Source organism: Staurois parvus, unplaced genomic scaffold (assembly GCF_062004578.1).
Source record: "Staurois parvus isolate SC_StPar_1 unplaced genomic scaffold, SC_StPar_1.0 ptg000320l, whole genome shotgun sequence".
Classification (NCBI taxonomy): domain Eukaryota; kingdom Metazoa; phylum Chordata; class Amphibia; order Anura; family Ranidae; genus Staurois; species Staurois parvus.
This window is the reverse complement of record NW_028318116.1, coordinates 451,174-464,045: the sequence shown is the minus strand read 5'-3', so window position 1 is coordinate 464,045 and position 12,872 is coordinate 451,174. Positions and strand designations below refer to the sequence as shown.

General features: G+C 43.7%; 1 protein-coding gene across 2 annotated transcripts in view; it reads left to right on the top strand.

The window, feature by feature from the left end:
• The first annotated feature begins 353 nt into the window (after nt 1-353).
• The window catches only part of CENPQ (centromere protein Q), a 38,149-nt gene continuing 25,630 nt past the window's right edge, over nt 354-12,872 (top strand). Inside the window, exons 1-3 of one of the 2 annotated variants that reach the window (XM_089683667.1) lie at nt 354-425; nt 5,876-5,955; nt 10,590-10,650. In XM_089683667.1, coding sequence (XP_089539793.1) covers nt 5,899-5,955; nt 10,590-10,650 — 118 coding nt within the window. In that variant the 5' untranslated portion in view covers nt 354-425; nt 5,876-5,898. The remainder of the gene's footprint in view (nt 426-5,875; nt 5,956-10,589; nt 10,651-12,872) is intronic. The other variant, XM_089683668.1, reaches the window with a different exon arrangement.

Sequence of the window (12,872 nt, the reverse complement as noted above, 5' to 3'; positions counted from 1 at the left end):
TATATACAGAGTGTATATATCGCACAGCGTGAACCTTCTGAGCAATATATTGGTTGTAAGCAGATGTGATCACGTGATTGGTATTGATGAGTACACAATGGGGCCTGGCGATCAATACGGAGCATGGCACGGCAGAGAATCTTCGTTACGCTGAGCACTGCCTTTCCAGCACCGCCCGGAACATTCAAATCCTCCCGCCCGCTCCGCCCCCTTGTCCGGGCTGTGTTCAGGATTGCGGCGCGTAAGGGCTTCTGGGGAGTGTAGTCCTCTGATCGCCGCTTCCCTTAGCGCTTCAGGGGGAGTTGGACTACAAGAACCATAAGGCAGCGCGAGAGGGGTGTGCGCGAACCGGCCAATCAGGGCTCAGAGGCGGCAGTGAACCCGGAACTAGCGGTGTGTTGTTTCTAGCGGACTGGGGAGTTGAGGTATGTGTCCGGATCTTCGTGTAATATGGGTTGCGTGTGGGTGACAGTCACGTGGGCTGGCTGTGTGTGGGTGACAACTGCCTGGAGGAGGCCTATTACATGGATATGTTTTAAGCTGATGTCAGGAATGTATTTTCTAGCAGTTACACGGGTCCAGCTACTACAGTAGTACACTGGCTCTACGACAGAGGCCTTCCAGGTCCTGTGCCCAGCGGCTGCACAGTGGAGGGGGGTCGCTTGCTCACTGAACACAGACACACTCTACAGACCCCCTTTGATTTTTCTCAGTGAATGCAAAATGTTGTCTTGATTGGATGAGGTGGGCAGTGATGTCATAATCTCCCCCTCATCCAATCAGAGAGCACTTTGCATTTACTGAGAAAAATGAAAGGTGTCCTATGAATGGTGCCCGGGCCAAGCTAGCAAAATCCCCCTTCCCCTCCCACGTGTTCACTATGCAGCAGGTCAGTTGTTTGGTATGGGACCCAGAGGGTAGCAGTGGTCCCTGTAGTTAGGCATCTGCTGCAATCATTTCTAGATTCAATAGGGATCCTGCAGGAAGCTTTAGGCTAAGTTTAGATGTGCAGCTGGGGGATGAGAGGGTTGGTAAAAATGTGCCACTGAGCTGTGTTTTTATATCCCACTCCCTTCGGTGCTGGTGCCTCCCAGCCCTCTAAAGTAGGCGGGACGCTCATATGATCAGAAAGCCCCTAACCACAGTTTTATGGGCGCGCATTGCACAAGCTCTCAGCACATCCTTTGTTTACATTGGGTATGCAAATATGCAGCACTAAAGCAGGGCCCTGGAGAGGCCACATATTTGCATGCTTTGGACACCAACTGATTAGCTGCAAATGGCAGCAGACAGGAGTGTTGTCATGCCCAATGTGTCACAAACGTAACCTATTTAAGTGAATGGGGAAGCGCCTCTAACGCCCTTCAACTAATGTACAATGTACATTATTACAGCTCATTGGTTGGAAAAATTAGGGTTAAAACGTACTATGAGGAGGAATTACATCACCTCCTCACTGCCTGTTGATCACCTCTGAAAAGAGATCTGAACACAAATCGCCCTTCAGAGGAGTAGTTGATTTAGACACATGTCTAGGCCCATCTTAAAAGTAGAATTCCAACTTTCAAGTGACACTAAAAGTTCACTTTTTTTTTTTATTAACAAACATGTTATACGTGCCTGCTCTGTGTAATGGTTTTGCACAGAGCAGCTCTGATTCTTCTCTTCTTGGTTCCCCCTCTGGCACTCTTGGATCCCCCCCCTCTGAGTGTCCCTCAGAGTAAGCTGCTCGCTGCAGAAATGCCTCTGTGTGTTTATGAGACACACAGAGCGTGACTTGCCCCCTACTCTCTCCTCTGTGATTGACAGCAGTGGAACCAATGGTTCCCACTGCTGTGTCTCAGCCAGTGAGGAGGGAGAGACCCGGGAGAGCCATGGCTCTCATGCACATTGCTGGATCGGGCTCAGGTAAGTATAGTGGTACCTGCACACTCCAGGATTTTTACCTTCATGCATAGAACACACAAAGCCCTTAGAATCAATCTAACCTTCATAAATTTAGGCCAAAATGTATTCTGCTCCATGTCTTTGGTATAAAAAAAAAAAAAAAAAACCTCAATAAGTGTCTGTATAACTTTTCACATAAACCAATCAAACTATGGGATATATACTGGAATTTATATACTAGTAATGGCGGTGATCAGCGACTTATAGTGTGCTGGCGATCTGACTAAATGACAATGACCTCTCCTGTCATACTAATACAGGGATCAGTGCTAACAATATACACTGTCACTGTACTAATGACACTGGCTTGGAATGGGTTACATTTAAGGGTTAATTGTGCAGCAAACAATGTGTAACTTGTGTAGTATGTTCTGCATTTACTGAGTGATGTGCCGGTTTTTACTCCCTGCTTTGCAGAGAGAAAAAATTGGCACATCACTGCTGTCTGTAGAGAACCCTGTGCTGTTTACTAACACAGGGCACTCTCCTGTCATTTGCTCAGCTGATCAGTGGGTCCCGGCGTAAATCATTGGCTAGGACCTGCTGAATGGCTTGTGCTGGAACAAATGACAATGTGCACCCCCTACCCGAAAGTTCTGGATCACGTATATGTATGTGATCCAGTGCATCGTTGCCTCACCGTAGCAGTAAAGCAACATTGTGTGGACCACATGTGGTTAATGTCGCTTTAAATAGTTTGGTTGGGTCAATTAAAGCTGGAATTCTACTTTAAGACTGAACAAGCTGCTTGTTGGGTTCCCCCTCACTGGTTGTCACTGTATAGACTGCTCCTCTTCTGACTTTCTCTTCCCCCCTCACATCTGCAGTACACACAGTCCCCTGTATCGGCTACATTTTCGGCCAATGTGTTTCAGTGGCCGAAATTTTGGTGCATCCCTATACCAGATTGTACGATTTTTCCTTTTAATCAGTACAGTATTCATCTGAAACAAACTGAAAGAGCAAGAACATGCATGCTTAGAAACAAAAGGATACATTACAATAGAATACCATACAAGACAACACATGACATCACTTCCAAAGTTGTATTCTGTTGTACGAGAATTTTCGTAACTTTAGTAACCTTTTCATATTCGATACGAGACCAGCATGCAAAACAAAAGAAAACCATTGCGGGTCCTGCATTCCTTTGTGTGGGTGGTGCCACTGCAGGCATTTGTGCGGGTCCCGCAGCGGCACCACCCGCACAGATGTGAACTGAGGGTAAGGCCTGAGACTTCACATCCCAACCAATATCTTCCAATGGTCCCATTCTAATTGCTGTGACTCCAAAAAAGGTTCCTGCACTTCTTTTGTATGACTTTATTATGACTTGCATTGAGATATATCATGGAAATAGCAGCAAGTCGCACAGCATAGTTTAACAACCGGCACTGACATATAGTGACAGCCAGTCATTGTATACACTGCTCCTCTCCTGCCTTTCTCCACCCCCTCATCGCACAGGGTCTCATTGGTTTGAACCAGGGCTAAGAGTTTGAGTTCTTTTTTTTACAGCACTGATAGTTGGGACAGTTGAGGAGATTCGGTTTTTGAGGATCATCCTCCATTCTGCCAACAAGCAAAGATGGGTCCATTGGGAATAATTGAAGGTTTCTGAAGGCTGGGTGGTGGCTTGACTGGTTGGAGCAATCACCTAGATCAGGGGTCACCAAACTTTCTAAACAAAGAGCCAGTTTTTTGTGCTTTAGACTTTAGGGGGGTCGGACTGTGACCAGTGGCAGTGGAAATTTTCCTGGCATCAATGGGAGTAAACATCACCATATTGGGTTTTAGGGTGAGGAATAGTGCCCCATTGTTGGTCTCATTGGGAAGAATAGTGCCCCATCATTAGTGTCAATGGAAGAAATGGTGCCCCATTGTTGGTGTCAGTTGGCAGAATAATGTCTCATATCACAGAGAGTAATAGTGCCCCAAGGGCTGGATATAGGTAAGCACAGGGCCGCAGTTTGGAGACCACTAATGTAGATGAATGGCAGTAGTGATTAGTCTGTGCCAACATGCACTATAACACACCACAGTAAGTGGACCACAGTAGTGTGAATGGGCACTTAGAATCTTTGCACTTCTTGTCCCAGTGACATCGGTCACCAAAAGAGTTGGAATGTGTGAATCTACCTAAAGGGGCCATAAAGAGCAGAGAGAGGTTTGAATCCACTGCCGATCCAAAATAAAAGTTGGGTGTTAAGGCGGCCATAGATGGTTTGAATCTGCTGAACTGGCCAAGATTTGAACCATGCATGGGCAGGCTGAATGTACCCAAGTTACTCAATTGATCCACTTGGGTACAACCTGCCTGCCGGATTTTACATGCGATTATTGCTAGTGGCTATTATAGCCTCTAACAGTAATCACTGTGTTCTCCCAGCGGGGACGGCTTCCCCTGCCTGCAGAACACAATGGCTCTGCGGGAGGGATTGTCTCTTGTGTATTAAAGTTACCTACCTGCCTATTCGCCCCTATACAGTGAGTTCACTGTACAATTTTGGCAATGCTAAAGCTGACTGTACTCCCACCAATGCATAGGAGTGACGTCATGCCCAGCCTGCTAATGAAAGTAGCCAGTGATCAAGACCCAGAAGCTGGCTACCCAAAGATGTCAGCGGCCGGGTAGGGAGCTCCGGAACTTCGCATCACTGGATCCAAGGTGAGTATTGTTCCACTTTCCAATAGTCCCCTATGTGACAGCATATAAATGACAGGCCATCTTTGTAGGGGGGAGGGTGTAGGTGGGGGCAGTGTGTGCAAGGAGGGAGCAGGAGAGGAGCAGTGTATACAGAGAGGCTCCCTCACTGGCTGTCACTATATGTCAGTGCCAGTTTTTAAATGCAATTGCCAGCTTTTTTATTCTTCACTATAGCTCAGAGAATGAGCTGTCACTTTCCCCAGAGCTTTGTTTCTTTTAGCTCTGGGAAAGAAATTAAAAAGACATTTTGTTCCTTTCAGTTGGGGAAAGGTGACAGCTCATTCTCTGAGCTATAATAAAGAAAAAAAAGCTGGCACTTGCATTTAAAAACCGGCACTGACATATAGGGGTTTATTTACTAAAGCTGGAGAGTGCAAAATCAGACTCACTTCTGCATAGAAACCAATCAGCTTCCAGGTTTCATTGCCAAAGCTTCATTGAAGAAGCTGAGGTTTGAAGCTGATTGGTTTCTATGCAGAAGGGAGTCTGATTATGGACTCTCCAGCTTTAGTAAATAAACCCCATAGTGACAGCCAGTCACTGTATACACTGCTCCTCTCCTGCCTTTTTCGGCCTCCCCCCCTCCCTTCTGCAGTACACACAGTCCCCTGTATTGGCTAAACATTTCCTATCGGCACAATGCCGATAGGGCTCTTTTCGGCTGATATGTTTCGGTGGCCGAAATTTCGATGCATCCCTAAAAAACACCACACTGTACACACAGCATAAAACAGGGTGCTGTTAACCCTTTGATCGCCCCAGTTGTTAACCCCTTTTTGCCCAGTGTCATTAGTACAGAGTCAGTGCTTTTGATCATTTATTAGTGGCAGTTCCTCAGTGGTCAGATGGCTCACCGCAGTCCTGCTATAAGTCGCTAATCACCGCCATTACTAGTATGAAAAAACCCCTAAATTTCCAGTATATTACAATATAAATTTTTGCCTACATTTATGAAGAAACATTTTTTTTCTTTTTTTATTGAGTGTTTTATAGCAAAAAGTAAAAAAAAAATTTATTTATTTTTTTTAATTTACTTTTTTTTTTTTTTGTTTACAAAAAATGAAACGCTTTGTCTGTAGTCCAGTCTGAAGGGGAGACAAAATAAAACCAAATCAATCTGTGGATGTGCTCTTTAGTTTTGTAATATTGGCTGCTGTAAGTTTATTTATACCAATTTTATATATATTTAAAGTTATAATTTTTTTACTTTTTTTTTTATAGTTCCATCCCAATGAGGGACAAGAATGCCACGGACGAAAGACAATCGTGGGGTGACTTTTAATGTGGTGCGTGATAAAAAGGTTAGACTGATCAGCTTTAACAACTTGGAGGTGCGGTGCAATGAGCTGTGATAAAATGTAGACGTGATGCATTATCGTAGCACACTGGACAGGCTCACATGTCACTGTGCAGCAGCGCAACACACTGCGCTGCTGTACAGCGACATAAATAAAGTGCCAATTTGTACTCTTCAAATAAAGTTTAGCACAAAAAAAAGGGAGCTGGGTGTTGCACTGAAAGCGCACCACACTTCTCCCTACAAATGGCCCACTTCAGCTGGTACAGACAGCTGCCGCACACTAATCAGCTGTTGTTTAGTGTGCGGCAGCTGTGTGCTGCTGTGTGAACCTTTACACTTTTGCAGCAACTGGGATTGTGACTAAAACTGACAGGCAAACTTCGCTCGACTACTTCCACAGCCCCCGGTAACGTGCCCCCAACCCTCCGTTGGAACCCTTCTCAGGTTTCTTTTGCTGTCTGAGATACTCTCTCTCTCTTTGTCCTGGTAACCATCATCACTGGGACTGAAAGTGATGGGAAATCCCAAATTTTGGGTTGTTACCAGAACAGGAATAAAGGGGGAATTTTACAATGGGAGACCTGTTCTGGTGATAACTAGGGTTAATTGTTTTTTGCTTGTTCAGCCAGCAGGCCAAATGTAAAAGAAAAAAAAGAATAGATTTCTCCATCCACACAAAGTGGATGGGAAATCCTTTCCGATGTGCCATTGTATTCTGACAGCGGATCTCTTCTGCTGTCAGAATATGCTGATGAGTGACTGTAGCCACTTTTTGTCAAGTGTTTTCCAACATTTCCATTTGTCAGAAGTTAAGTGTTAGATTGACTTCTGTCAAGCAGGAACGGCCATAGGTGGATCAAAATTTGACCTGTCCTTGATGAGCCAGCCAAATTTCTAATCATCTATAGCCAGCTAAGGAGACGATATACCTTACTTTAGAGAGATTTCCTTCTAATTCCCCTTCTGTTTTCACGGTGGCCAGTGAAGGAAAATTTCACCAATGCTTTTCCCTATTCTCATTAAAACTGGAGAAAAAATTTTGGTTTTAAAGCAGACTTTCACTCAGATTGTCAAAACTAAAAAGAAGGCCCCTTTTCAAAACGTTTTAAAATGACAATGAAAATGACTGTTCAGAGTAGGCTTCGCTATGCATGACTTGACTTAAACTTCTAAGCTGGCCATACATGGATAGAAATTCGGTCAGTTCAGCAGGGCCTGGCTAAATTTCGATCCTTATATGGGCAGGCTGGTTGTACTACCAGCCTGTAAGATTTTCTTACCTGCGTTTACTGCCAGCGATCATTGTGTTCTGCCAGCCAAACACAATAGTGCTGCGGGAGACATTCCCCTGGCAACACTGACTGTGTTAAAGGGAGAATCGATCAATTTTCTTTCCTTCCACCGAATCTTCTATGGGCAGCCTTACTGTTATCTTCTCCCTGCATCCATTGTAAAAGAATCTCTCTCCCTTTACTTTGCTGGTATAGTCTGCTTTCAATAATAGGTCTCCAGGGCTTCTGTGGGTTTGTTTTTTATCAAATATCTATAATGCGCTCAGCCAGACCACTTTTTTTTTTTTTTGTTTAATCTGGTTTAATTGGCTATAACATTTTGTTTTTCCCATCACTTAACATAGCCAATAAAAAATGTATAAAAATCATACAGTTGCAAGAAAAAGTATGTGAACCCCTTGGGATTACATGGAGTTTTGCATGAATTGGGCATAAAATGTGCTCTGAACGTCATCTAAGTCACAACAATAGAATAACACAGTCTGCTGAACATAATACTACACAAATATTAGATGTTGCCATGGTTTAATTACACATAACATGTAAACATTCACAGTGCAGGGAGGAAAAAGTATGTGAACCTTTGGACTTAATAACTGGTTGACCCTCCTTTGGCAGCAATAACCTCAACCAAACGTTTCCTGTAGTTGCAGATCAGACCTGTACAACGATCTGGAGTAATTTTGGACCACTCCTCTTCACAAAATTGTTTCAGTGTAGCAATATTCTTGGGATGTCTGGTGTGAATCGCTCTCTTAAGGTCATGCCACAGCATTTCAATCGGGTTGAGGTCAGGACTCTGACTGGGCCACTCCAGAAGGCGTATTCTGTGCTGTTGCAGCCATTGTTTTGTTGAATTACTTGTATGCTTTGGGTCATTGTCCTGTTGCATCACCCATCCTCTGCGGAGCTTCAGTTGGCGGACAGATGGTTGTACGTTTTCCTGCAAAATGTCTTGATAAACCCTGGAATTCATTTTCCCATCAATGACAACAATCCGTCCAGGCCCTGAGGCAGCAAAGTAGCCCCAAACCATGATGCTCCCTCCACCATGTTTTACAGTGGGGATGAGGTTTTGATGTTGGTGTGCTGTGCCTTTTTTTCTCCACACAGTGTTGTGTGTTCTTCCCAAACAACTCAATCTTGGTTTCATCTGTCCACAGTATATTTTGCCAGTAGTGCTGTGGAACTTCCAGGTGCTCTTTTGCAAACTTCAAACGTGCTGCAATATTCTTTTTGGACAGCAATGGCTTCCTCCGTGGTGTCCTCCCATGTACTCCATTCTTGTTTAATGTTTTCCTTATTGTAGATGTGTCAACAAAAATGTTAGAATGTGCCAGAGATTTCTGTAGGTCTTTAGCTGACACTCTGGGATTCTTCTTTACCTCATGCAGCATTCTGCGCTGTGCTCTTGCAGTCATTTTTACAGGACGACCATGCCTAGGGAGAGTAGCAACAGTGCTAAACTTTTTCCATTTGTAGACAGTCTGTCTTACCGTGGACACATGAACATCAAGGCTTTTGGAGATACTTTTGTAACCCTTTCCAGCTTCATGCAAGTCAACAATTCTTGATCGTAGGTCTTCTGAGAGCTCTATTCTGCGAGGCATGGTTCACATCAGACAGTGCTTCTTGAAACCAGTAAACCCAAAACAGGTGTGTGTTTTTTAAGGGCAGGACAGCTGTCAGCAACACATCCAATATCATCACACTGGTTGGAGTCAAGTTTGGCTCACTCCTGGCTCCAATTAGCTCTGGGAGAAGTCATTAAGCTAGGGCCTCACATACTTTTTCCTCCCTGCACTGTGAATGTTTACATGTTATGTGCAATTAAACCATGGCAACATCTAATGTTTGTGTAGTATTATGTTCAGCAGACTGTGTTCTTCTATTGTTGTGACTTAGATGACGTTCAGAGCACATTTCATGCCCAATTCATGCAAAACTCCACGGAATCCCAAGGGGTTCACATACTTTTTCTTGCAACTGTATATCTTCATAAATTTGGGCCAATAAGTATTCTGCTACATATTTGTGGTAAGAAAAATCCTAATAAGTGTCCTAATAAGGGCCCCTTTCACATGGACATTGTGTGTACAGCAAAAAAAAAATTAAAATGACTGCTCAGAGTAGGCTTTGCTATGCATGACTTATGTCTTAGGAGGCTGAGGCATATTTTTAACGCACCTCAGCTGCCTGTCAAAACCCAGCAACGGCCAATGTACAGTCCCATACACATTGTCCTGGCCATGAGGCTAAAAAGTTGGGCATTCTGCAGGAAATACCACCTCCTGAAATGAAACTTGCTGCAACCACATCTAATGGACATGGTTGAGGCATGGAGAAGATCGATTGCAGTGTAAAATCTCTCTTCAAGCAAGCATGCTGTAGGCAGCATATTGCCTTCTGGTCTCATGCCAATTGCTGACCCGCCACTGCTGACAAAACCGTCCACTGCAGATTGCGAGCATCGCCCATGTGATAGGGACCTTCTGGACACTAAGACTTAGAGGTTTTTAATGGTCTTTGTCCCCACTGGGAAGATTCACCCTCAGTGACGAGATTCCAACCCTTTCTCCCTCCACTCAAAACTAAAAAAAAAAATAAAAGTTTGTCATTAGGTACACTTTAAAATATTCTGTCACTTTGCCCACCTTAGACTTAAGCTGGCCATAGATGGTTCGTATCGCTGCTGAATTGGCCGAGATTCAAACCATGTATGGGCATGCTGACTACCCAAGCTGATTGATTGACTTTTTTTAGAATCAGATTTTTCATGAGATTATAGCTAGCGGCTATAGCTGCTAGCAATAATCACTGCATGTTCTCATGGCTGGGAAGGGTCCCCCTGCTGGGAGAACGCAATAGCTCCATGGGAGGCTGATCACAGTCGGTATTGGTGGAGGAATCAAGCAATTTTCTTTCCTGCAACCTGTGAAAATCGCACCATCTATGGCCGGCTTTAGACATGTATATATACCCAGCCACACCCTTTATTGCTGCCTTCTTTCTGCAGTATCCTCACCTGTTTAGGCTGCAGGTTGGCTGGTGTCAGAGCTTAGACAGTGGGGTGACGTCATGGACCCCCATCACCTTACATGACTTTTTGGGCCTGGTAATTAAAAACTCAAGTCTGACCAATGTTATATGGGTATGTCTCTTGCTCCTCTATTTCCAGAAGCTCTGCTCCATTATAGAAGTTGGGCTATGTGCGGGAAACGTCACTTTGCTCTTACTGGACAAAGCTATAGAGAGTCTTTAACTAGTCACACAAGGAGTTCTAGTGATTCTAATGGGATAATGTTTTGTGGCCATTTTCATACGAATTATCTTGTGTTTACAGGTCGCAAAGCGAAAGAAGAAACCTTCAGGTGATCAGGAGCAAAGTGGCAGCAAAAAACAACGTATGTTCTTTTTTTGTCTTTCATGCTGATCTTGCAGTAAAAATGTAAGGTCTGAATATATCAGTACTCTCTCCCACATAAAAAAGCAGCATAAAAAATATAGGGAAGAAGTCAGTAAATGTATTTACCCTACCCCTGGCTTCCATACTTCCCAGATCTTATGAGAAGGCACTCCCGTGCTATGCTGGGTGCAGCACAGAAGTCGGTGTATGGTAAGGATATTAATTAACTTTTTTTCCCCTACATACTTTTTTTTATTCTATTTTATCCTCCTACTTATTATGGGGGAGGGGACCCTGATATATTAAGTGTACCATGCTTTTTACTTCAAAGTCTGCTTTAATTGCTTTGTTTAATATTAACTGTACCTGTTGGATACAGAAAGAAAATGATGTTGCAGTCCTACAATCACAATTGAGAGGATCCTTAGAAATGGCAGTGACTATTGGCTACACAGAGAAAGTAACTCCTAAATACACAACTGATACATTTGTGTGAATAGTTATTTGCCAAAGGAGTTATAGTTCCGTTCTGCCAGTTTTGTGATTCACACACATCTGCCACAGGGCACAGCCAGGAATATCACACTGCCACTTCCTAGTTCAGTTTTACTGTCTCCTGGATCACCTACCTTCTATCTGTGTGACAGTGCTGATTCATTGTCGAGTGGGGAGGCTGGAGAGTTCATGATGCAGGAATCGGTATTACTGAGTCTGGAAACACGTGTCACCTGCCTGGCCATGTGGTGGGTGGTTATGTGTACATCTCATGGCTGGCTGAAAAGACTGACAAATTCTGTGGCAGATGTCGCTGATCGCCGCCATTATTAGTATAGAAAAAATTAAAAATCCCAGCATCTTTCCCGCCATTTGTAAACGCTATAACTTTCATGTAAACTTTAATTTACACGTATTGGGATTTTTTTTAGCATAGACATGTCGCAGAATGCATTTTGGATGAAATTTGTGACAAAATTAGATTTTTTTAATTTTTTTTACTGGACATGTTTTATAGCAAAAAGTCCATAATATTGTTTTTTTGTCTCAAAATTGTCAGCCTTTTTTTTATAGCGCAAAAAATTAAAAACGCACAGGCAATCAAATACCACCGCAAGAAAGCTCAATTTGTGGGAAAAAAAGGATGTAAATTTAATTTGGGTGCAGTGTTGCATGACCGCGCAATTGTCAGTTAAAGTAACGCAGCGCCGTAACACAAACCTCTTCTGTAACCGCTTCCTGACCACCCTACAGCAGAAATACTGCTACAGGGCGGCATGGGTATGCAAAATCACATATATATATATACACACACATATATACACATGATTCGCGCTCCTGTGGTTTTCACACCCCTCCCAGATAGCGTCAGATTGCCCGTCAGTACACCAGTCGTCACATTTAACCCCTTGATTGCCAGGAGCACGCTCATGTACAATAAATCTCCATTGCTAGTATAGTTTCTGCACGGGTCAATATCTTTGATCAGGTCAGCACTATACCAGCGTTCACATTAGTATAGCGTCCCCAAAAAGCAGTGTTAGCGGGATCATCCCCGGCACCTGCCAACACCTGCGTTTAGCCCCTATGCTTACCCCCCCCCCCCTTCTCCCCCAGCAAGTGCAGTGTCAGTAGGTCACTGTCACTTGATACATTGCACACAAAACCGCAGTGTTCACAGAATCAGTCCTGATCTCTGTTAGCACTTGCCGGTAAATTGTGATGACTCTCATATGCAGCAGAGTGCCAGTACTAGTGCTGCTCTACCTTTTGGTGAACTGTCGAGTACCAGCGGTCTAGTACATCCTGGTCTTTCACATACCTCCTTGATTTTTGGAGCTGTTTTTCACGGAATATCTGTACGCATTGATTGTGGATCAAAGCAGTTTATATGCACAACAATTTATTGTCGCCAACCCAAATTCAAACCTTGCCATACCATTCGCAAGGAAACTCATTACGGTTTTCAAATTTAAATTTTTTTTGGGCCTAACCCTCAACATGGGCATTACTAATAGAAATGAATTGTGGTTGTATTGGTCCGCAGACCCGATTCATCATATGCCGTGTTCTCTGCTGCCATGGCCAGACATAGATATGAGAGTATAATGTGTTTTATGCATTTCAACGACAATACACTCTGTCATCCTCGGGGTAACCCTGAATTTGACCGGCTCCACAAAATTCAACCCCTTGCAAAGCACCTTAACCTAAAATTAGCAGATG